The sequence below is a fragment of the Euleptes europaea genome, chromosome 1 (assembly GCF_029931775.1).
Source record: "Euleptes europaea isolate rEulEur1 chromosome 1, rEulEur1.hap1, whole genome shotgun sequence".
NCBI classification, from domain to species: Eukaryota; Metazoa; Chordata; class Lepidosauria; order Squamata; family Sphaerodactylidae; genus Euleptes; species Euleptes europaea.
Window position 1 is genome coordinate 118823655 of NC_079312.1, and position 23764 is coordinate 118847418.

At 43.0% G+C, this 23764-nt stretch overlaps 1 protein-coding gene across 1 annotated transcript in view; it reads right to left on the reverse strand.

Moving 5' to 3' along the window:
- Nucleotides 1-23764, reverse strand: part of STX8 (syntaxin 8) — a 116611-nt gene that overhangs the window by 68276 nt on the left and 24571 nt on the right. Inside the window, exons 5-6 of the mRNA XM_056854939.1 lie at nucleotides 22918-23042; nucleotides 20710-20802 (exon numbers count right to left, since the gene is read on the reverse strand). Coding sequence (XP_056710917.1) covers nucleotides 20710-20802; nucleotides 22918-23042 — 218 coding nt within the window. The remainder of the gene's footprint in view (nucleotides 1-20709; nucleotides 20803-22917; nucleotides 23043-23764) is intronic.

The window sequence follows — 23764 nt, forward strand, 5'->3', positions numbered from 1 at the left end:
ATTATTCTTATTTGTTCATTGGATATTTGATTACTATAATAAAACAGAAACCGGCTCAGAAGAATTTTAAAAGTCCCTAAATGCTGAACACAGATACTTGGCAACAAATATTAATATAAAGAATACTGTTGACTAAGCAGAAGCTGCGGCATAATGATAGCCTTTTTCAGCTTCAAGAACATGGAAATAAAAATGGAAAACATTAGGTAAGAAGTATTAACATTGATTTTGACCAATTTGGAGTATTTAAGATTATGGCAGTGTAGTCTCTGTGTGTTCTCCATTTGTGTTACATTTAATTATTTGCATTTTTATATTCTTTTTATACTTGTTAATAGAAATTAAAGCCCTGACCTGGATAGCCCCAGCCTAGCCTGATCTCATCAGGTCTCAGAAACTAAGCAGGATCAGCCCTGGTTAGTATTTCGATGGGCAACCTGCAAAGAATACCAAGGTTATGACAAGGAGGCAGGCAATGGCAAACCACCTCTGAATGTCTCTTGCCTTGAAAACCCTATGGGGTCGCCATAAGTCAGCTGTGACTTGACGGCACAAATAATAATAATAATAAAAAGAAAGGAATGTTGGGAGAACTTGTAAATCCCCAGTAAACTTTCACTTCACTGTTCTCAGTGTAGACTACACATATTACTGGCTGACTTTGATTCCAAAAATAACAATTTGACAATATTTCCATAGGTGGCATTAAGTCTGAATTGTGTGCGTGTGTAAAGTGCAGTCAAGTTGCAGCTGCCTTATGGCGATCCCTTACAGACAAGAGACTAACAGAGGTGGTTTGCCAGTGCCTTCCTCTGCATAGCAACCCTGGTATTCAGTGGTGGTCTCCCATCCAAATACTAACCAGGGCTGACCATGCTTAGCTTCCGAGATCTGACAAGATCAAGCTATACCACGTTGCCTTCCCTTCCAAGTCTGAATTGCTCCAATACAAAAAGCAGCAAAAGCTTTCATAGATGAGATTGTTTTACGGAAGCATTCTGCTACAGCTCCCATGAGTTTAACACAATGCAGATATTCAAATCCTTTGTGCATTAGAGGATCAGGATCACACCCCACATGCTTTGTAGCATACCTGTCCTACTTGGGGCAGCCTAAAACAAAACAGAGGGATTAAATCCAGTATGCACAATAAATTTACGGATTTCATTTTATTGTGATTATATTGGTGCATGGGATTAATTTGCAGTGGAGAGGATATATATAGATATTTTAAGTACACATACACTCATATTAGCCAATATAAACTACAAGATGTGACCATTCCTAGGACAAGTTATATTTCAAACCATCAGCACAAAGACACCAACGAAAGGCAAACAACTAGGACATCGACAGGATCTCCATTCTTAACATTCCCCAGAACATTCTGGAATCCAACTGGATACACAAGGAGGGGATCATCTCTACTGGTTCCCTAGCTTCGGACAAAGAAGATACTGGATCCTTTCAAACCTTCAGTAGATCTGACTGTGACAATGGTTTTAATTTCACCCTACTAACAAGATTAATCCGGTAGGTACAAAACAGCAAATTCCGTGTGTGTCCTCTATAGTGTGCCCAACACAGCCTAGGCCAGCCGTTTGGATGTTGTAGTGTCAATGAAATCCTGAGCTGACCTGACAAGGCAGCCAAGAATGGATACCACAGTTCCCCAGAACAAACAACTAAATCCAAGGCAATTTTCTGCAGGGTCAGCCAGGGCCTACACCGGTAAACTAGGTAAAGCATAAAGTACATTCAATAAGAACTGGTAGCTTTTAGCATCAGGAATCCATGGAAAGAGAGACTCACAGATCAGAGCCAATATGGTCAGATTCAAACATCCTCTATTGCTCTCCAAAACTCTTTAATGGGTTCCCTGTTTTTCCTAGCGGCATTTAAAGGCTGGTTAGTGATGGTAAGTGCTGTCTGGATAACCAAGCAGGTAGATTACTCCAGTGTTAGTCCCACAACAACATCTTCATCTGTCAACCACTCTCCTCCTCAATCCCAATCTGAAGGTTTTCACCAATCAGATGCAATTTCAAGTACAACCATGTTATCCAAACCTAGACTTGACTACTAAAATTTTGTTTTAATCTACATGCAGCGATAAATGCAGCTGTATTGAGAACCCAAAAACTTAACATCAAGAGTTCTCATGTCCCTGACCCATGATTTGTGAATCATTTTAAGTAGTCCAACAGAATTGTGAGGAAGGACCAAAACAGTAGGGTTATAGTATTTCAACTTCTCTCAAACAGTAATTCAGCTATTCCAGAAGTGACAGGCATTAATTGGAAGCAGCTGCACGGTGAAAATAACTACCTCTTGCAAAATGATTCATTCTTTCATAGATAATTACATATACTTAGGTGAATCATTAATTTGGGCAATTTCATAATTTTTAAAAAACTTTTGGGATGAAGCAAGTCAAGCCAGGCATTATGACTTTACCAAAGGAGTTGTCTAAAATGCCAATCTGGTCCTGTTGTGAAAGGCAGCATCGTTTTTTTAAGAGGGAGACACGACGACAATGGTTAAAAGGGGCACAAAGAAATGAATTTGGTAAAAAAGAGAGCAGCCAGCAACTGAACCCATTTTCACCAGATCTATACCACTGCACTCAAACTTGTGTTTACCTCCAACCAATGTTAAAATGGAAGGAAGCATTTTGTAGCATTGTAGCTGGAATCTACCACTTAAGGGAGATTCAAACCGGCATACCATCACCTTTCCCTTCCCCTCCCCACAACAGACACCCTGTGTGGTAGGTGGGGCTGAGAGAGTGACTAGCCCACGGTCACCCAGCTGGCTTCATGTGTTGGAGTGGAGAAACAAATCCAGTTCACCAGATTAGCCTCCACCGCTCATGTGGAGGAGTGGGGAATCAAACCTGGTTCTCCCGATCCGAGTCCTCCGCTCCAAATCACCGCTCTTAACCACTACGCCACGCTGTAGTACTTTGAAACCCAACATTTTGCTCTTATTTCAGAAGACTTTTTAAAGTGTCCTGATTTTAAAAGGAGGGTGCTAATAATTCCCCAAAGGGGAAAGCTTTTGCTCTCACAGACATTACCAGACAAGGGCCACACACCGCAAATGCTAATGCCTGAATTGCTTAGAGCAACTTCTGTGGTGAGGTTCTATTTCTGTAATGATCAAGGGTTGTTTGTGGCTTTTGAACAACACTTCTTCAAGCTGGTCTACGTTCGCCTTTTCAAAACAACAGCTATAAATGCTTGTTATATAAATTTACAGTATGGACACTCCTCATTCAGTTAAACACAAGCCTGCATTACACATGAATGCATGAAGCTGCCTTATACTGAATCAGACCATCCAAGTCAGCATTGTCTACTCAGACCGGTGGCAGCTCTCCAGGGTCTCAGGCTGAGGTCTTTCACATCACCCACTTGCATAGTCCCTTCAACTGGAAATGCTGGGGATTGAACCTGGGACCTTCTGCATGCCAAGCAGAGGCTCTACCGCTGAGCCACAGCCCCTCACCCCACTTTGGCTAACCTTTTCTGGAAGGCATTCCTTTCTGTGGAAAAGATGAAGAATAGTGACAGACCTGTTGACTTGTTTGAGTTGTGCAACCCCAACTGTGCATACTACAGTCTGGTAGAACTGGCACTGTATTTTATACACACGGTACCAAAAATCCTAAGGGAATCAATGAACTTCAAAATGGATGGGCTTCATGACAGGGGTGTTATGAGTGCCACCTCTTCCTATATACCATGCTTGGTACCAGAAATAACACTGCTTTTGCAGACAGACATGTCAAATAAAAGGGGATTATAGTTCGCCATCCACACACACACACCTTGAGGCCCTGAGAGGGTGAGCGAGCCAGTTCCTAGAGGGTTCAGTATCCTCTCCTTGTTGCAGTAAGGAGACCAGGTCATTTGTGGCTCCCCTCTGCAGGTTACGAGTACCAGCAGGATCCTTGTGATCGTGGTAGATAAGAAATGAGACGCTTTCAGTGTAGATGTCAAGATGTTCAGCACAGCACTTCCTCAAGCTGCACTACAGGCAGTATTAATCCGAGATGCTTTAGGAATGCTGGTCGAGATCCAGTATAAAATTAATTCATTCTTCTGTACTGCTTTCCTGTACACGCAGCCATGTTTCTCGAATTGTAACAGTGGGCAGTTATGGTAAATATTTCAGTTTTTCACAGCCATTTCCCGCCCCCTGCCCCCCTTGGGAAGAAATATTTCCACACTGCTGATATTTTTCAAAAGGTTTACATCTCCTACTCCAGTGACTAGAATTTGAATACGTAAACTGGGAAAAGGGGACAGTATGAGGTCTGTCATTCATTTTTCATCTTCTAATAAACGAGCCCTATGTAAATGGCGTGGATGGATAAACAGAACTGAAACATCTGTTTGAAGGAATGGCATATTCTTTCCATCTTCACACAAACACAAAAAACATTCCTTCTCAATTCTAATCCCTGTTGCAGAAATGAGTTTAACTCATACCTACGCGCTTGAAAATGAACTTTTGATGTCTCCTTCACCACACCTTCTACCCCACACTCCAAACTATTTTTAGCCCCAATAACACCAACTGTTTATGTAACTGGAGAAGAGACAGGCCCTCTTCTTCCCAAGTGATTTAAAGTGCTCCAGTGCTAAAAGTAAAACAGAGAGAACAAAGACATTAAAATATTAATCATCTCGTGCAGCATCCACTGGGAGTAACTGAAAAATGCAGCGCTTTGCAATGTGTTGGCCTCATTTCCTTGCTGTTCCTCGCTATGCACAAAGAGACTCCCTTTCCTGCACATATGGAGAATACTAAAGAAAGAATTTACTTAGCAGCCATTTTCATCCATTTGGTCTTCCATCTGCATTTATTACACTGTCCATGCCAGAGAATTAGTGCTTCTTCCTGAATGTCTAAAAGGAGCTTGACAAAATATACCCCTCAGAGATAGTAATTTCCCTACCCCACTAAAACGTAGCAGAGAGAAAGAGAGATCACAGAAGTGAGCAGCAAAACCGAGAAAGTGGAAACGATAGAACATGTTCTGCTGCAATGTCTCTTCTACAACGATATAAGATCACAGTACATTCTCCCCGTATTGTCATACTTTCCTGGGAGATCGGAAGAAGCTAAAGTTTCCCTTCTCTTAGCAGACTCCTCTCGGGAGATAACCACGCAGGTAGCCAAATTTTGCCTCCGGTCTTGTGGGATTCGTAAACGGCTGATTGAAAACCTTTCCCCACAGAAGAGCTTTCCTCCCCTTCTTCAAATCATCCCTCCCAGAACCATCAACTTTTTATTATTTTAACCTAACCTTGATTTTTATTCAAAGCTGATATTGTATCAAAATAAAATTTGATTGATTGAGAAGTGAGTAAGATTACTGGATCAGAAATGTGATGGTACAAGAAGCTACAGGCCCACTTACTCAGGCATCTGCACTAGGAGACAGAATCCTCGCAAACAGGAACCAAGGTTCAAGAATATGAGACAATAATTTCCCAAAACTACATCCCCAAGGACTACCTACAACTCAGACAATGTCAACTCCTAGAACCCAAGGAAGCTCTCAGCATCAGTTGGCAGGTACAGCACATTCATGGAAAATTAAAGAGAGAGAAAGAGAAGAAAAAGAGTTAGTTTTTATATGCCGACTTTCTCTGCCACTTAAGGGGGAATCAAACCGGCTTACAATCACCTTCCCCTCCCCACAATAGACACCCTGTGAGGTAGGTGAGGCCTAGAGAGAGTGACTAGCCCAAGGTCACCCAGCTGGGAATCAAACCCGGTTCTCCAGATCAGACTCTACCGCTCCAAACCACTGCTCTTAACCACTACACCACACTGGCTCTCAGAGAGCATACAACAGCCTATGTATAGCTGTGATTAAGCTTACATAATGAAGAATCCACACAAAAGATGATGTAAAAGAAAAGTGGAGACCTCCGATCCCCTATATACTATAATTAATCAGTCTTAAGAGGTTTTTGCTTTTGTATCATATCCTAAAGGCAATTTAGTCAAGGCGACTAATACAGTGATGGCCAACTTTTTTAGGATTTTTTTAAAGGAATTTTTAAGGATTTTTAGGAACCAAACTCACAAGCATTAGCTTTCAGTATACAGACCAGAGCAATCAAATGCAATGTGCTCTCTAGAGCCAGATGAAGTTGCATAAATACATTCTTCTATCATTTACTAGATAAAAAGTCTGGCAACTATTGTTCAAAAATGCTAGTTGGCCAAAGCTAGTGCTTTATGCCAACAACCATTAAAATGAGCTAGTAACAGTGCTTCCTATATAACAAGGTTGACTTTTCAGATGTTTCTCAAAAGTAACGTTCCCCTCCTCAAACATTCCCAATGCACAGTTGGCCATGGGGCTTTTTAAGGAAACGGGAACAAGGGAGTCTTGTACAGCTAAAAATGACAGGATAATAGATTTGACAAATCAACAGCTCTGGTCAATATGGCATCCCCTCTTCCAAAGCGAGCCTATAAAACAGAAGATAAATATTTTATGAGGAGTATAAAAAACAAGGAAAATTTAAAAAGGGTTTTGAAGAGCATAAAAAACAAGGAAAATAAAAAAAGGTTTTTGAAAGAAAATATTTGCCACTCTCCTCCTCAAAGCATTTTATTTCAAATAACCTCCGCTAATTAAAGGAAAAGATGAAGGATTATATGGGGAGGGTAGGTGGTGACCGACAAATTAAGTTTGCATGAAACGGCTGTTCACTCAACAGAACTATTTCTATTTCCAATAAGAATAATTAAAGGCTCTTGGAAGTATAAATCACTGGGAATTCTTGGTTGGTCTGCAAAGACAGGGTCCCTTTTCTGCTTACTTATATTGGTTGGATAAGGACAAATTCAGCAATAGCCTAGATGGCACTTTATAACAAATCATCATGGGGTTCAGTTCCCTTCAGTATCAACCCAAAAGTCTGACTGGCCTAATAAAAGTTAGCAGCCAGACTGGAAAAGGATTTTTATTTCAGCGGATTGTCAGTAACAATTCATCTAGGTTCATTCACACTGAGAATGCCGTGGACAATAAATAACCCGATGGTGCCTGGTGAGGTTTTCTACCTCTCCTGTGTCTCATCCACACCACTACCATTTTGAGAAAGATGCGCACCTTGTGTACAGTCTGTCGTTGGGAAAGGATCGTATACAGCAAGACACACATGGGCAGCATCTCTAGCATGTTCTGTATGATCTCAGGGGGTGGGGGTGGAAGTAGAGCAGCATCTCAGCATCGTCAGGGATCTGCCACCATATTATTGAGACACCAACCATGCAATCCTGAGCTGGGGGTGGTTTCGCAGCAGCTGGGGCAGCAAGCCGAAAAAGGGGTGGGGAAAGATTTATTTGTTAAAGCCCTGTGGAACCCCCCATAGAGTTCCATGACACCGTGCCATGAATTAGGCATATCTTGATGCCCACAAAATGGTGCACTTTAAGCCTGAAAGGCTTTTAAGTTCCATCCCCAGGAACACCCCTGGAATGCCCCCCAGGACACTGGCACGGGGAGTTATGCCAGGAAAAAGCTGGAGCGAGAGCCACACTTCCACCACGGTCCAGGGGGGCTAGCATAAGTCGCCCTACGCCAGCATCCATGCCAATTTGCATGGTGCATGTATGCCAGCCTATGGGTCACGCCTGCTCTTATGGGCATTCAGCCCCCTCTTTAGGAATGGGCTGTAAGACTTAAATGTTTGTTGCCTGCTTTATTCTTTGTATGAAACTGATCACATCTTCAGTAGTGCGAGTTTGCTCATCATACCCTCTACCCCACTGACCTACCCCATGCGATATGTATGATACATCATGTTTGACCTGAAGATCAGATTGACCTGCAGTCAGATCGTCAGCATAGTGTATGGTACAGCTCAAGAAACAGGTTTGAAAGGTTGACCTGTCCCCACATGGTCATTTTGGAGAAAATCTGTATTGCTCCAGGCTGTCACATAAATGCATGTACTACTGATTTAGTTACCTCATTTCCAATCCCATGGCTGAAGTACATTGCCTTACCACTGTATGGCAGACTGGTATAAAAATGAAAGTAATGCAGGGCAGGGGAGTGGGTTCAAGGGGCAAAGTATGGATCTTCTCCGAAACGTGCCTCCCTAGTTTGGAGAAGACTTGGTCTGGCTATGTAAGCAGTTCAACAATTTTTCCTTTTAACTAAATGGTGAAGGATGATTCCAGTGACAGCCTGTGCCTAAAAAAGGATGGCAAAGATAGAACAAAATTGTGACTGGTTGTTTATGTAATTTGATCTTCTCTCACAGCTCATTCCTGAGCCTTTGGCGGCCTTCGGCTTTACTAACAATAAATCCACCATAGATCATTGCTTGACGTTATCACACTTGGCTGAAAAATACTCTAAACTAGGCAAAACAACAACAACCCTATATGCTGATTTTATTGATTTAAAAGGGGCATTTGATTCCATTTTTAAAGCCTTTAAAGGTTTTTTTTCTTTGAAATGGGGCATTTTGCCCCATTGAAAACAGTGAGGCTGAGCCAGCAAAAAGCTGGCACAGCAACGCTGTTGTTTTAGACGGCGTACCCGAGGCAAAAAGGGCAAGGAAGCTGCCTACTGGCAACTTCGCCCCTGGCACGCCCCGGGCACCCTCCCACCCAGGGATGCCAGTGTGGGGCTTTGCACAGGTGGGACACCGGCGGGATGCCCAGCCAGCATCCCTGAGCGGCTCTGCTGTGGCAATGCCAGGAGGATGGCGTCCGGGTCCCCATACCGGCGTCCATGCCATCCTGGATGGTGTTAGTGGCATGGGCGCTGACGCAGGGGGCCCAAATGTCGGCGCAGCCCCTTCCTGGACTCCTAAGGACTTGCGTCCTTTCGGGCCAGGAATAGGCTGTCATTCTGCCAACAGGACAAGCTGAAGGAAAATATGACAGTGGATCATCAGCACTGCTAGAAATAATTAATAATACTTTGTACCGGTGTAACACTTTCCTTAAACACTCAAGGCGTGTAAATGTTATCTCAGTAATCCCTACAACTGTTTTGTAAGGCAGGCCCATATTATCATCCTCATATTACAGATGAAGAAGCAGAGGCTGAAAGTAGCTCTTCCAAGGCCACCCAGGAAATTTCTGGATGGGATGAGAACTGAAGCAAGGACCTCACAACTCATTCTATTTCCTACACCGCTCTAAAACATACACTTGTGTTTGGCAGACCAATGGACTTAGTAGAAACATATTAAGTTTTTTAAAAAATAATAATAATTAGAATATTATTATTAAATGAAAGGCTCCATTTAAAAATCTACAATTAAACAATGCTGAATGATGCTTTTTAGCCCTGGCAAACATGTTCCACAAAACATCAGGGCTGTAGCTTGACTCAATCTGTTGCAAGCAAACTGATTTTTTTTCTTTTTTACAGTGACTAACTTTCCTTTCCCTCTGTAATTACTATTAACAGGAACCATTCAAAAGCTTTCCCTCCATTTCCAAAAACAAATCTCTTGCTAATGTCAATAACCATAGTTGCTATATAAAGCATTTTACAGGATACAGCTGAGGAATAATTATTTTTCCCTTATTGAACATGTTTTTGGTAGGAAGAGGCCGTATAGTACTGATGAATTTAAACTAGCAACTTGTTTTGAACACCCATTTGCAGCATCCAGTTTTATTTGGACCTGATTAAAATGTTCTTAGAATTCTTTAAAATATATTGTAAGAAATGTTTAGGTCCCCAAAAACTCAAATACAAAAGGTTGGACCCAGCCTGCTTTTTCACTCAGTCTCACCTAATTCCCTCCTTTACACCAGCCCATCATACTTGCCTTTCATCCACACAGGGCATATGATTCCAAGCGTAGCCTTTTTGATAGGCACAGGGGTCCTCTCTTCTCCCTTTTCCACTAGCAGAAAAGCTGGTTGAGTCCAACCTAACATTATTCTAAATCTTCCCTCTTACCCCCCAAGCTAAAACAGGTAGACGGCCACAGTTCAGAAACATGGGAAAGAATTCATGGCTTGACAAAGCCATAGGATACCAAGATCCAATCTGGCCTTGCGTGTGTGTGTGTTAAGTGCCGTCAAGTCGCTTCTGACTCATGGCGACCCTATGAATGAAAGTCCTCCAAAATGTCCTATCTTTGACAGCCTTGCTCAGGTCTTGCAAATTGAGGGCTGTGGCTTCCCTTATTGAGTCAATCCATCTCTTGTTGGGTCTTCCTCTTTTCCTGCTGCCCTCAACTTTTCCTAGAATGACTGTCTTTTCTAGTGACTCTTGCCTTCTCATAATGTGACCAAAATACGATAGCCTCAGTTTCGTCGTTTTAGCTTCTAAATCTGGCCTTGCCTCAGGGTTAAAAATCACCAGATCTAAAATTTCTGATGGGCTGGGTGTATTCCTTACTCCTGAAGAATACCTAATGCTGTCCAAGCCAAAGACATGAAACGACAAGCTCGTCTCAGTCTCAGAGTTCTGTTGTCTGAGTTTGTGAAAGTTTACAATTAAAAATAAGACGCCGGGCAGGTATCGCACGCAGACCTTGAAATGGCTTGCTGGTACACTTACCCATAAACAGATCTCCCCAAAGGAAGCAACTCAACCTGCTTATTCAAGTAACAACTGGCAAGCATCAGCAGATCTTCCTACAAACCGCTCGCCTTCCACTCTTAGAGCACCTACCTAAAAGGTAAAGGTAAAGGTCCCCCATGCAAGCACCGGGTCATTCCTGACCCATGGGGTGACGTCACATCCCAACGTTTTCTAGGCAGACTTTGTTTACGGGGTGGTTTGCCAGTGCCTTCCCCAGTCACCTTCCCTTTATCCCCAGCAAGCTGGGTACTCATTTTACTGACCTCGGAAGGATGGAAGGCTGAGTCAACCTTGAGCCGGCTACCTGAAACCAACTTCCATTGGGATCGACCTCAGGTCATGAGCAGAGCTTGGACTGCAGTACTGCAACTTACCACTCTGTGCCACGGGGCTCCTCCTAGGCAAGCAAAATTGCTCACGAGGACAGCATCTTCCCCTGGAATCCCATCCCATCGCCAGGCTCCCAACCTCAGAACCTACTCTTGTTGGACTGCCAGCACAGAACCTTGGGGGTTCATGTATAATTCCTTTTACACAAGGACTGAACATGCCAGGCACGAAAGGGCAAAATTTGTATTTCAAAAGAGCTCTGTCGGCATGGATGCAGCCTAACGTGGCAAGGCAGAGGACGGACGCCAGCACAAGGAGGCGTCCACACCACACAGTCCAGTCCATCTATGGCTAAACAGATCCAGACTTTAGTTACTTTTGTCAGAACTCTTCCATTCAGAGTAGGGAGGCAGTAATGCATTTAATGAAAGGGGGGGAACCTAGTTAATACTAAAATAAAGATTTGCAGAATAAGTCAGTAACCCTGCAAAACAAGCTCAGAAGAAATTAACAGCTTCTAAAGTAGAAACAACGTTTTAGAAGCACTGGGGAAACAGCAATAAAAACCCTCTTTGGGTGCAAGATTAATACCAGCAACCAATGATGTTACAGACACTGGAATATGCATTGTCCAAGCCATTTCCTATGACAGATTATATGGTACAATTTAAGAGTGTCCAACTTGAGATTTTCCTTCTTAAATATTTCATGCAAGCATCTTTACCATCCTGAGTTACTGTAAGCGACTGAGCGCAACCTAATGACTCATGGCTTTTGTGGTTGCCGAATTCCAAGTCTCCAAATAGTTCCAGTAACACCTCATGGCACCAGTCTGCCCAAGGATGCAGACTTCCCTTGCTGGCTCTGTTGCAATTGTCCAGGTTGGGGTTTGGTTACACATCCTCTTGGGAAAGCATGAAGAGCCTTCAGAGCCATCAAAAGCCACTTCAATCAGATCGCGAGGATGGAACGCCACAACTCTCAACACATAGTAAACTCTTAGCCTTTGACTCGCAAGTTAGATACAGGCACAAAAGGGGCCCGACATTTGCACAATTCCTTTGGGGAGGGGGGAGCCAGCAGTTTAAAACACAGAGGGCCAATTAACAAATAAATTAAGGGTTACCAGATAAAAACGAGGAACCGCTTTCTTGCCACTTGAGACTATTCATTAGCTCTGATGCGAGCAGGCATTTTTTCCTAAGAGATCATATACATTGTTAAACACCGTAGACATTATTGGCAAAAGCACTGTTGGCCTTTTTCTTTCATGGTCATGGGTTCATAAAAGCAGGCAACACAGAGTTCAATCGACCCTTCTCGCATTTCCCTTGCTACCTTCAAGAACTCATAACAGAAGTCTTAACTGCACTCACTACTTGTACTGGACTATTTCCTTACCAACCCAGTCGTTTCTACTTAGGGTTGCCAGGTCCCTCTTTGCCACCGGTGGGAGGTTTTTGGTGTGGAGCTCGAGGAGGGCAGGGTTTGAAGAGGGGAGGGACTTCAATGCCATAGAGACCAATTGCCAAAGCGTCCACTTTGTCCAGGTGAACTGATCTCTATCGGCTGGAGATCAGTTGTAATAGCAGGAGACCTCCAGCTACTACCTGGAAGTTATGCAACAAAAATAAACCAGCACTAGATTAAACCTCTCAACATGTAATGTATATCTTCAATTACAATGTGCAAACACTTACAACATACAACCTATAAACATACTATACACATAAGAAAACCTACTCTTACAACAATACAAAACAAAAGAAATAAGTCCATACAGATCTTCTGTTTCAATAAACTTGAACAACTAGCATTTTATCAGGGTTGCAAAGGTAACTCATCAATTCTTTTGCAGCAAAAGAATTGATTAGTTACCTTTGTAACCCTGATAAACATGTATTGTTGCAAGAGTAGGTTTTCTTATGTGTATAGTATCTTTATAGGTTGTATGTTGTAAGTGTTTGCACATTGTAATTGAAGATAATTGAAGATATACAATACATGATGAGAGGTTTAGCCTAGTGCTGGTTTATTTTTGTTGCACAGCCTACATACAGCACTGGTGAATTATTGTTTTGAACTACCTGGAAGTTGGCAACCCTATCTCTACTACGTGGTGAAACCTGGAACAGGCCTTGCCTCAAACACTTCCTTGAACAATGCTGGATATTTTGAATTTGCTTTGAAGGACAGTTAAAATATGAAGCAAAGAAAAGAGGAATGGATTCCCATTAAGTGTGATCTGTTTGTTTTGATGTTCACTTCCACAAGCAGAGAGGGACGGGGTAAATCGCGGAGAGGAGAAAGGAGGACGCACTTGAATATTCATTCCCAGTGGGAGGGGAAGGGAGTCCGAACAGCCCCATTTCACTTAATTTAGGCCCTAACTACTAACTTAATTTAGGCCCTTTCAACTACTTGGTAAGTAAAGACAGGCATATCACTACTCAGACACCCCAATTACTTCACGTGTTCTTGACCTAAAAAGGTTTAGTAAACTTTAATTCAAATTACAGGAATGTTCTCTTGTAAAGTCTTGCAGTTTTGCAGTGAATAAATGTCAGTGAGACCTTGCATAAAGAACTGTGTGGTTAGTATCTGTAAAGAAAAACCAGTAATGAAAGTTTTCTATGCAACTTTCTACTTTTATTTTTTTAAAACTGTTATCAAGCCAAAAACTGAAAGAAGATCCGAATATTTTTCCTTCCCTCGGGCTTTTTTTTATTTTAAAGAAAGTTTTATAATCTCAAAACAGATGGGGATTTTAAACTGGGACTTCGTCAGGTCTAATTAACTTTTTTTTTTTTAAGTGTTTTCTGAAACTCACTTTACCAGTGAAACTTTTAAAGTGGGATGGTAACTTTTCTGGAGTTATCTGCAAGATTGAATTCACACATCAGAAACACAGGAAACTGCCTAGGGGTGAGAAGGAAGATTAAACTAAAGACTAAAGGAGAGCCAGCGTGGTGTAGTGGTTAAGAGCAGTGGAGTCTGATCTGGAGAACCGGGTTTGATTCCCCACTCCTCCACATGAGCGGCGGAGTCTAATCTGGTGAATTGGATTTGTTTCCCCGCTCCTCCGCCTGAAGCTAGCTGGGTGACCTTGGGCTAGACACTCTCTCAGTCCTACCTACCTCACAGGGTGTCTGTTGTGGGGAGGGGAAGGTGATTGTAAGCCGGTTTGATTCTTCCTTAAGTGGTAGAGAAAGTCAGCATATAAAAACCAACTCTTCTTCTTCTTCTAAACAACATCTGCCCAACTGCTAGTAGACAACAGGAATTTCAAATGAAGAAGCTGATCAGGCGAGAGGCATCTTTCAGTCTTTCTTGGTGGCAAATATAAATGCTTCTGTTTTCTCAGCAGCTAGATATTCATGCATCCCCTCTCCCACAACATACCAGATGGACCAAATCTTTTTGCAGGTCACACACAGCTGGCGGCGCTTCAAAGTTCTAGCTTTGGCCCACCATACAGTAAGAAACAAACAAACAAAAAAAGCTGGAAAAGCTACAGATTGCTCCCACAGGGTCATTTCAGCAACTGAGTAATACAACATGTTTCACCAACTCTATCCATCAGTGTGATTCATAGGAGTATGCCACTAGTTAAATTAAAATTACCTTCTGCAAACTAAACAAGCAGAGGAGATCATTTAAACCAGGCTTGTCCAACATGCATGAGGCCCAGGACGGCTATGAATGTGGCCCAACACAAAATTGTAAACTTACTTAAAACATTATGAGATTTTTTTTTTAAGTGTTTGTGGATTTTATGTGTGGCCCAAGACCATTCTTCTTCTTCCAATGTGGCCCAGGGAAGCCAAAAGATTGGACACCCCTGATTTAAACTAAAAAAGGAAAGGTAACATGCTGACATAAGAAGACTGGGGGGGGGGGGGACACATGAGAACTATCCTAAGAAAGAAGCCAAGCCAAAAGGTGTATTTCAACAAGAGTTGTGCACTTCAAAAGGGTTCATGTTTATTTTGGATCCCGATTTTTGAAAGCGCATGGATTTTGTTTTCCCAAAGTTTCTGGACTCTTGCTACATTTTTGGATGGGGTGTGTTTACTTTTTTGGGTCCCCAAAATTCAAGACCATTTTTCCCACTCACCCCTGGAGGCAGCGGGGGGGGGGGGGGAGAGAGAGAGAGAGAGAGAGAGAGAGAGAGAGAGAAACTAGCATCACCAAAGGGTTGTTAGTCAGAACCTCCTGTTCTTTTATATTTTAAAGCAGGGGTGTCAAACGTAAAGCCCGCGGACCGGATGCGGCCCCTTGAGAGTTCTTATCCGGCCCACAAGCCAGCCACCTCCTGCCCAATCCCAATCTGGGCTGGCAAGGTATGGCCCAGCCCGACCGACATTTATGTCATATCCAGCCCCTGTAACAAATGAGTTTGACACTCCTGTTTTAAAGGGACTAGAATCTCCATGACTACTGAAAGTTAAAGCGGAAAGTGCCAAAGCAGGTTTAAAGCTGAACATCAAGAAGACAACAGTAATGACTACTGAAGAATTACACAAGTTTAAGGTTGACAATGAAGTAATTGAAATTGCTGAACTTTTTCTGCTCCCTGGCTCTATTATCAACCAAAAGGGAGACTGCAATCAAGAAATCAGAAGGAGATTGAGTCTGGGAAAGGCAGACATGAAGGAGCTAGAAAAGATCCTTAAGTGTAAAGATGCATCACTGGTGATCAAGATCAAGATAAATCATACCATGGTATTCCCCATAACTATGTATGGGTGGACAATAAAGAAAGCTGATTCATTTGAAATGTGGTGTTAGAGGAGATTATTACAAATACCATGGACCAACAAAAAGACAAGGAAGCAGGTTCTAGATCAAATCAAGCCTGAACCCTCCCTAGAAGCTAAAATGACTAAACTAAGGCTATCTTACTTTGGTCACATTATGGGAAGATAAGACTCACTGGAAAAGACAAAAACTGAAGGCAGCAGGAAAAGAAGAAGACCCAACATGAACCTCTATCAGAGAAGCCACGGCCCTCAGTTTGCAAGACCTGAGTCAGACTGTTAACAATAGGATGTCTTGGAGGTAATTAATTCATAGGGTCACCATAAGTCAAAAGTTATTTGATGTCACTTAACGCATACACCCACAGAAACCCCACCTAACAGATGATAGTCAGGTAGATAGAGGCTAGATCTACCTGTCTTTAAAAATAATGGGAACATTATATGTTCTGAGTCAATTAGGCGTCTCTAGCAGCCATAGCAAATTATGCCCCCATTATTTGTTATGGCAGTCAGCCTGGGCTCCGATCTACCTGACTATCAACTGTTAGTCAGCATCAGCTGTTACAATGCCCTTTAAAAACCCTATTAGAATCCCTGTGTGGCAGGCTACCTTTCCTCTCCCTCCCTACTCCTGTACCTCCCTGAAACCCTCCAGAAATTCCAAGAGGTACGTTTTCATTACTCCTAGAATTTCAGGAGCATCTGGGGTCATTCTGGATATCCACAAACGGATCCGAAACACCTAATTTCAAGTTTCATTTTGGCTTGAGTATATCCAAATGCACAACCCGAAAGGGAAGGTACTGAGAAGCCAGTCACCTAATGGGAAAGGACAGGTGATGAAAGAAGGCAAGGATAAAAAAAATAACCTTAGGCAAAGTGTGAGGGGGACGAGAAGTCAGAAGGTGTTGCTGGGGTCTCCATACTCCATGATGAAAGAAGGAAAGAAGGCTCGGAAGAAGGGGAAGGAGAAGGACGAGAAGGAGGATGAGAAGGAGGAGGAGGAGGAGGAGAAGAGCTCATTTTTATACTCAGTTTTTTCTCTACCTTTAAGGAGTCTCAAAGCAGCTTAAAATCTCCTTCCATTTCTCTCCCCACAACAAACACCTCGTGAGGTAGGTGGAGCTGAGAGAGTTCTGAGAGAACTGTGACTAGCCCAAGGTTACCCAGCAGGCTTCGTGCGTAGGAGTGGGGAAACCAACCTAGTTCACGGGATTAGGCTTCCTGATGCTTAAACCACAAAGACAGCTAAGAATCCTTTACTGTCCTCTGCTGCCACCTTGTGGAATTAATTGTTGTGCCGCTTCTCTGCATAACTAGCACTCTGCCAACAGTTTTCTTATTTGGGCAAGATGAGAGATACCTCCAGTCTATTTTTTCTTCTTCAGCTATATGTATTTTAAACGCTTATTTTAATGGTTTTGATTGTTTGCTACCTTGGGGGTCCCACCCGACACATGTTCATCACACCCTTTACCAACAGCACACTTGTACAATATTTCAGGTTTATTTTCAGGAAGCATTCAATCTGTAATCAACAAGGCAAGTTCAGGCCCACATTTAAAAGAAAGAAAGAGGTGCAAGAGTGCCTAGTCCTGGCCACAGAACTTACCAGAAAGAAACAACCATCATTCATAACCTAGCCCCAGAGTGAAGAAGCCTTCTAAACCCTACAGAATGAACTACAGCATTACCCTGTTTTCAGAATCCTGGACTGCAACAGCCAATTTATTGTCCACATGGACGCCTCAGTGGAGGGTAAAGGGCTACTCCTTATGCAAATATTCCACAAAAAAGAAACCTTCTCTATATTAGCCACAATTTGTGGCAACAAGAAGCAAACTACTCCGTAAGTGAAAGGCGTTGGGTATTCAAACTTACTCCGTAAGTGAAAGGCATTGGGTATTCACTAGACCAAAGGCGTTGGGTATTCACCAGACCATCGATACCCTTCTATAATTTTTATGGCGAGAGAATCCCACCTATGTAACTGAACATGCCCCTCCCTGTTAATCAGAGGACAGACAAACTTCCATTTTACCTAATGATTTCCTGACTTGTATACTTACCACTTTTTTACTCTGTGTCATTGCAATGACCTGACCTGGATGGCCCAGGCTAGCCTGATCTCATCAGATCTCAGAAGCTAAGCAGGGTTGGCCCTGATTAGTATTTGAATGGGAGACCTCCAAGGAATACCAGGGTCATGACGTGGAGGCAGGCAATGGCATCTCTTGCTTGGAAACCCTACGGGGTCACCGTAAGCGGGCTGCAACTTGACAGCACTTTTCACCACCACCATTCCCATCAAGACATATTAATGCTCTTTCAACATGGTACAAACACCTTTGATGATAAGGAGCAATCTGCCCTCTCCTTTGGGGTTGTTACTCAAGGAAAAAGAGGAAGAAGAAGAGTTGGTTTTTATATGCCGACTTTCTCTACCACTTAAGGAAGAATCAAACCAGCTTACAACAATCACCTTCCCCTCCCCACAACAGACACCCTGTGAGGTAGGTGGGACTGAGAGAGTGTGACTAGCCCAAGGTCACCCAGCTGGCTTCAGGCGGAGGAGCGGGGAAACAAATCCAGTTCACCAGATTAGCCTCCGCCGCTCATGTGGAAGAGTGGGGAATCAAACCCGGATTATCCAGATCAGAGTCCACCATTCCAAACCACTGCTCCTAACCACTACACAATGCTGGCTCTCTATATACCCAGCTCCTATATACTTAAACCAACTTACAAAGCCCTCTGCAGTGTCAATGTGCCACTCCTGCTACCATGGCTCAGAAGGGAGCTTTAGGGTAGGCTGCCACCCACAGGGGAAAGATTCAAGGAGGCCATATTATGTTGGAAGGGGAAAATGTTGGGAAGGGCCAAGAAATTGTCAGAAGTAAACTGGAGGGCTGAAGAAAGAAGGGCATAGCAGGGGTTCCTTACTAAGCAGATGATGGAAGGCAGAACATGAAGGAGAGCTTTCCCACCCTGATGAGAAGCTTGAATAGTTCAGCACTGAGCACAAATCCCCGGGAAAGCGAAGGATAGGGAGCTCTTTGGCTTTCCTCTGCTGCCATCTATTGGTTTGTAAAAAAAATAATAAAACTAGATAACAGCAACTACAGTAAATGCTTAAATGTACACCTTTGCTTCAGAAAGGTCTTTCTGTAAGGACAGCCCATACTTTCACACATACAGTTGCCCCCGTGAATGGAACAGACAACATACTTACTGCAAATGCTTGAAACTATTGTTCCTGCAAAGCAGCTTACTATTTACACTTCACAATGTAAAAGAGAAAGGCAGATCTGCACAGAGGCACAGATACTACCTTTTATCCCAGAAATCAATTGTGGATCTGATGTAGTGGTTAAGAGTGGTGGATCGTGGTATAGTGATTAAGAGCAGTGGAGTCTGATCTGGAGAACCGGGTTTGATTCCCCTCTCTTCCTCATGAGCGACGGAGGCTAATCTGGTGAACTGGATTTGTTTCCCTACTCCTACACACATGAAGCCAGCTGAGTGACATTGGGCAAGTCACAGCTCTGTTAGAGCTCTCTCAACTCTGCCTATTTCACAGGGTGTCTGTTGTGGGGAGGGAAGGGAAGGTGATTGTAAGCCAGTTTGAGTCTCCCTTAAGTGGTAGAGAAAGTCGGCATATAAAAACCAACTCTTCTTCTCTTCTTCTTGTTTTCCTCTTCTCTTGATAATCCCCATCAGAATAACATGGGTTGCTTTTTCAACAAATAGAGACAAAGATGGATACAGGCAGCTCAGAGATGTTAGGATGTGCTGACATCCAGGTAATTTTATTGTGCCGTATACTACTCGATACTGGGTTGGACCCAGAGATACATTTTTGCTAACAGAAAGGTGAAGGGAGGGATTTTTAGCCCACAGGAAGAGGGGGAGGTAAAAAAAAAAAAAAAGCCCTGCTGCTAGAAATCTCTCCATCAGCAGAAATTATTGTTGGATCCCAACCTAAGAGGGGATGGAGATGAGAAATAAAACAATTATCTTTCTCTCTTCCTCCCCCCTCTTCCAGGAGTGCACATTCTCTAGGGTTTGTCTCTTGGTGACCTGAAAGTGTAGCCGTTTTCCTTTTGCAGTGTTGCCCTTGGCTCCACAGGTTGGCACTCTTGTACTATGGAGAAGGTAGCAAAGTTTCTCTCCGCTGTCACGAGAATTCGAGGTACTCAGCGTAACTTACCCGATGGCTACCATGAATGAAATTTTATTCATTCGTTGTATATTTTATTCATTGGATATCCATTTTATACAACTGCTATTGTAACCAACATGCCAACAAAGGTATTGATTGATTGACTCCACAGGTAGGACAAGAATGAATGCTGTTAGGTTAAAACTGGAAAGGCCTACTTAAAGCTTTCTTGATTCAGTGAGGCTTGCTCTCACAAACCTTACATTGGAGTGCTTTATTTCTCTGCATTTATGGTCCACCTTTCTTAAGAAGATTCAAGTATCTGGTAAACACATCATGATTACAAAGGCACTAATGCTTTTAATAAAAGGCACTCTACTCACACTCCTAGCCTGATATTTCGTAAATAACTGTTGCATGCTTCTACTTAGAATCATAGAGTTGGAAGGGACCACCAGGGTCATCTAGTAAAACCCTCTGCACAATGCAGGAAATTACAAACTACCCCCCCACACCCCCAGTGACCCATACTCCATGCCCAGAAGATGGCCAAGATGCCCTCCCTCTCATCATCTGCCTAAGGTCATAGAATCAGCATTGCTGACAGATGCCCATCTAGCCTCTGCTTAAAAATCTCCAGGGAAGGAGCGCTTACAACCTCCCGAGGAAGCCTGTTCCACTGAAGAACCACTCTGTTAGAAAATGCTTCCTAACGTCTAGACTGAAACTCTTTTGATTTAATTTCAACCCGTTGGTTCTGGTCCGACCTTCTGGGGCAACAGAAAACAACTCGGCACCATCCTTCCTGCAATGAGGTCAACATGTAACATAAGATTGATTCTTTCTGCTGCCCTTACCATTCTGTTCCTCCAGTTCGTTCCCAATTTCCTGCCCCATCTGTTTTTGCCGGGATAAGATTGAAGAGAGAGCGTCGAGACCAGCATCCTGCTCTGTACAGAAACACAAAGCATCAATCAATAAAAATCCCATCCTTAAGACTATCCCACATAGTATCCCACATAGTAATAGAGCAGAAAGAATAAGCCACATAAGCTGAGCAGATGTATGAGAGCTACATTCAAAGTGGTAAACCGTAGTGATCCCAAAGATAATGAATTCCATACAGTGACAGTCTAAGAAGCCAGGGTCAATGCAGAGAGCGCAGGCTAGTTTCTTTTTGAGAAACTTTAGTTAAGACCCAAACCCTTCAGGAACTGAAAGTACAGCTGATCCTCAATCCTAAAAGCTCAGGGTTTTCTGGCCCACTCAGACATCCGTGATTAAGCCTTTTGATTTTCTAAGGAAGGTTTTTACATGACTAAGAGACAAATAGGTGATGCAAGCACCAAGGCATCCAAAGGGTTTTTCAAGCCGAGTGCAAATGTAGCATTCATGGGAGAGATAATCCAACTCTTGGCAGAGGGAGCTACAAGTAAACATAGTCCCCAATATAAATCTCTCTCCTAGGTCTACAAAACACCCTCTACTGCAATGTGGAGTACATGGCATTACCACACCTTTAGTCTCTCAAAAATCACTGAAATACACTTCAGCTGCATACAGCTCTCTTTTGTACATGACCATTCTTGTCCACAAATGTAGGGTTGTTGTTGTTTTTTATCTCCCAATGGCGTTGGAACCACTGCTTTGGATTGCATTTGCGAAGGGGTAAAAATTCTTCAAAAGCACAGGAACAAAAGGGGCATGTGCCAATTGCTGTTGAAGCAAACAATGCAAAAAAAATTAATGGCTGACTGACAGCTCCATAGAGATCTAGGAAGCCTTTCTAACTTGAGCCAAGCTTTCTAGCACACATATAGGCAGACAATGGCAAACCACCTCTGAATGACTCTTGACTTGAAAACCCTACGGGGTTGCCTTAAGTCAGCTGCAACTTGATGGCAAAAAAAAAAAATCTCTGTAAGGTTTCTAAACTCCAAAATAGCATAAAACATTCATAGCGAAAGCTGGCTTATTAGGATTGTGGCTTGAAGCATCATTTCAGGTACGAAACAGAAAAAAACAACGCTTGCAGAATATTCAGTTATTTTGTACTTTTCGCATTTGGCAGGTTTGTTACAATCAGCGGTAAGGAAATCATGTTCATTCCAGCAGAAGGACTTCACGATCACTGGCGTAAAATGTGGAGCAAAGAAAATGTGGGAAATATTTGGGGCCACAAGAACAGCAGTAATGAGAAGGAAATGAAAAAAAAAAAAGCATGTACGCTGCAACAGACCTGATCCCGTGACAGGAGGGTAGCTGTATGCGAGCTGTCATGCGAGCTGATCCATGCCCTGTATGCGAGCTGTCATGCGAGCTGATGCATGCCCTGTCATGCGAGCTGATCCATCCTGGTTATGCCCGGTGGGCTATAAATTGTGCAAACCCACTCTAAGCTTATAATGATGTAGAGATCACGACCAGGTACTTAGATGAGCAAAGACTTTGGCTGTTCTGGGGCTAGAGTGGACTACCAGATCTAGTGGGCTAATAAGGATTTTTTTATCCTAATTGCACAAGGCTAGATTAGAACAACATTCCCTTGTCTGAAAGCTAACATAGGCTATCCCGATTTGTTCCAGCAACATATTCTGCCAGTGACCCAAGGATGCAGAAGACTGATGCTTTCCAGGGGACCTAGAGGAGTCGGACACTAAAAACACCAGTGGTCCTCAGACAGAGCTCTGTGGTTGATTATTTCAGGCTATTAAGGAATTCCACCCTGACAAGCTATTCCCCAGCTGCCCACAAACATATCTGCAAATACCAACCCTGTGAACTTAAACAGAGAAGTGAATTTAAACTCCCTCAGAGTCAAAACATTCATTAAGTGCTCAAACATTTTGGATAATCAGGGACAAACGGCGTTGAATACAGGGAATTGATACCACCAAGCAGTATAAAAGAAGCATCACTGAATAAACAAACCCGATGATGGAAGATTTTCTTATCCATGTTGCTTTCATTGGAACATATTATCCACTACCAGTGGTGTCAAGCAGGGAGTTCCAGGCAGCCACTGGGAGAGGACTGAAAAGACCAAGAATAAAAGGAGGTTTAACCTTCTATGATTCTCTGTTGCTGCTGCTGGATATCGGCGAAGCCAAGGCCCTTGGTTTCCTCAGGCTCTTCCACAAGCCATGGGTTTGCTGGACCTTGCTTGACCCCTCCTGTCATTAGGCTGGACCTAAAAACATTTCATAGGGGGGGAAAAAACTTTGATTGTAAGAAATAATTAGGTGTTAAAAATTTAGCTCACATCTGTTTTCCACAGCCTTGTGTGATACCATGCAAACACACAGTGTCCTCCATGTACTTCCATGCAAATTCTGAAGTCAGTGACACACACAGGAGATTCTGAAAAGCCATCTGAAACCTCTTAACTATTCGTGACAACATGTACTCTCAGAATCAGTGGCACAACTTGAAAATACCAAGAAAATCCATCAGCTCTCCCCAGTAAGGCAGGAATAGAAGTGGAAGCTTAGGGCGATTCCTGCCCAGGAGACAGGAAATAGAATTTTAGTTCCTGTCTCCCCAAGCAATGGACGAGAATCACCCAAGCTTCAAGATGCCCTTCCTTCAGAGCAGGAAACACGAATTCAGAGACAATTTCTTACAGCGCTCACAAGACAAAACTAAAATGGTACAGCTGTTTCTCATCTTTTTGCACATGTGCTTGGGGGGAGACAGAGAGACAGAGAGACAGAGAGACAGAGAGACAGAGAGAGAGAGAGAGAGAGAGAGAGAGAGAGAGAGAGAGAGAGAGAGAGAGAGAGAGAGAGAGAGAGAGAGAGAGAGAGAGAGAAATATGAATCTGCCTATCTGAATAAAAGTTTTGCAGCATTCAGAAGGCAAAGTGAATATAATTACCCAGTGTGACATTTTAACTCCGATATACACTGAGAG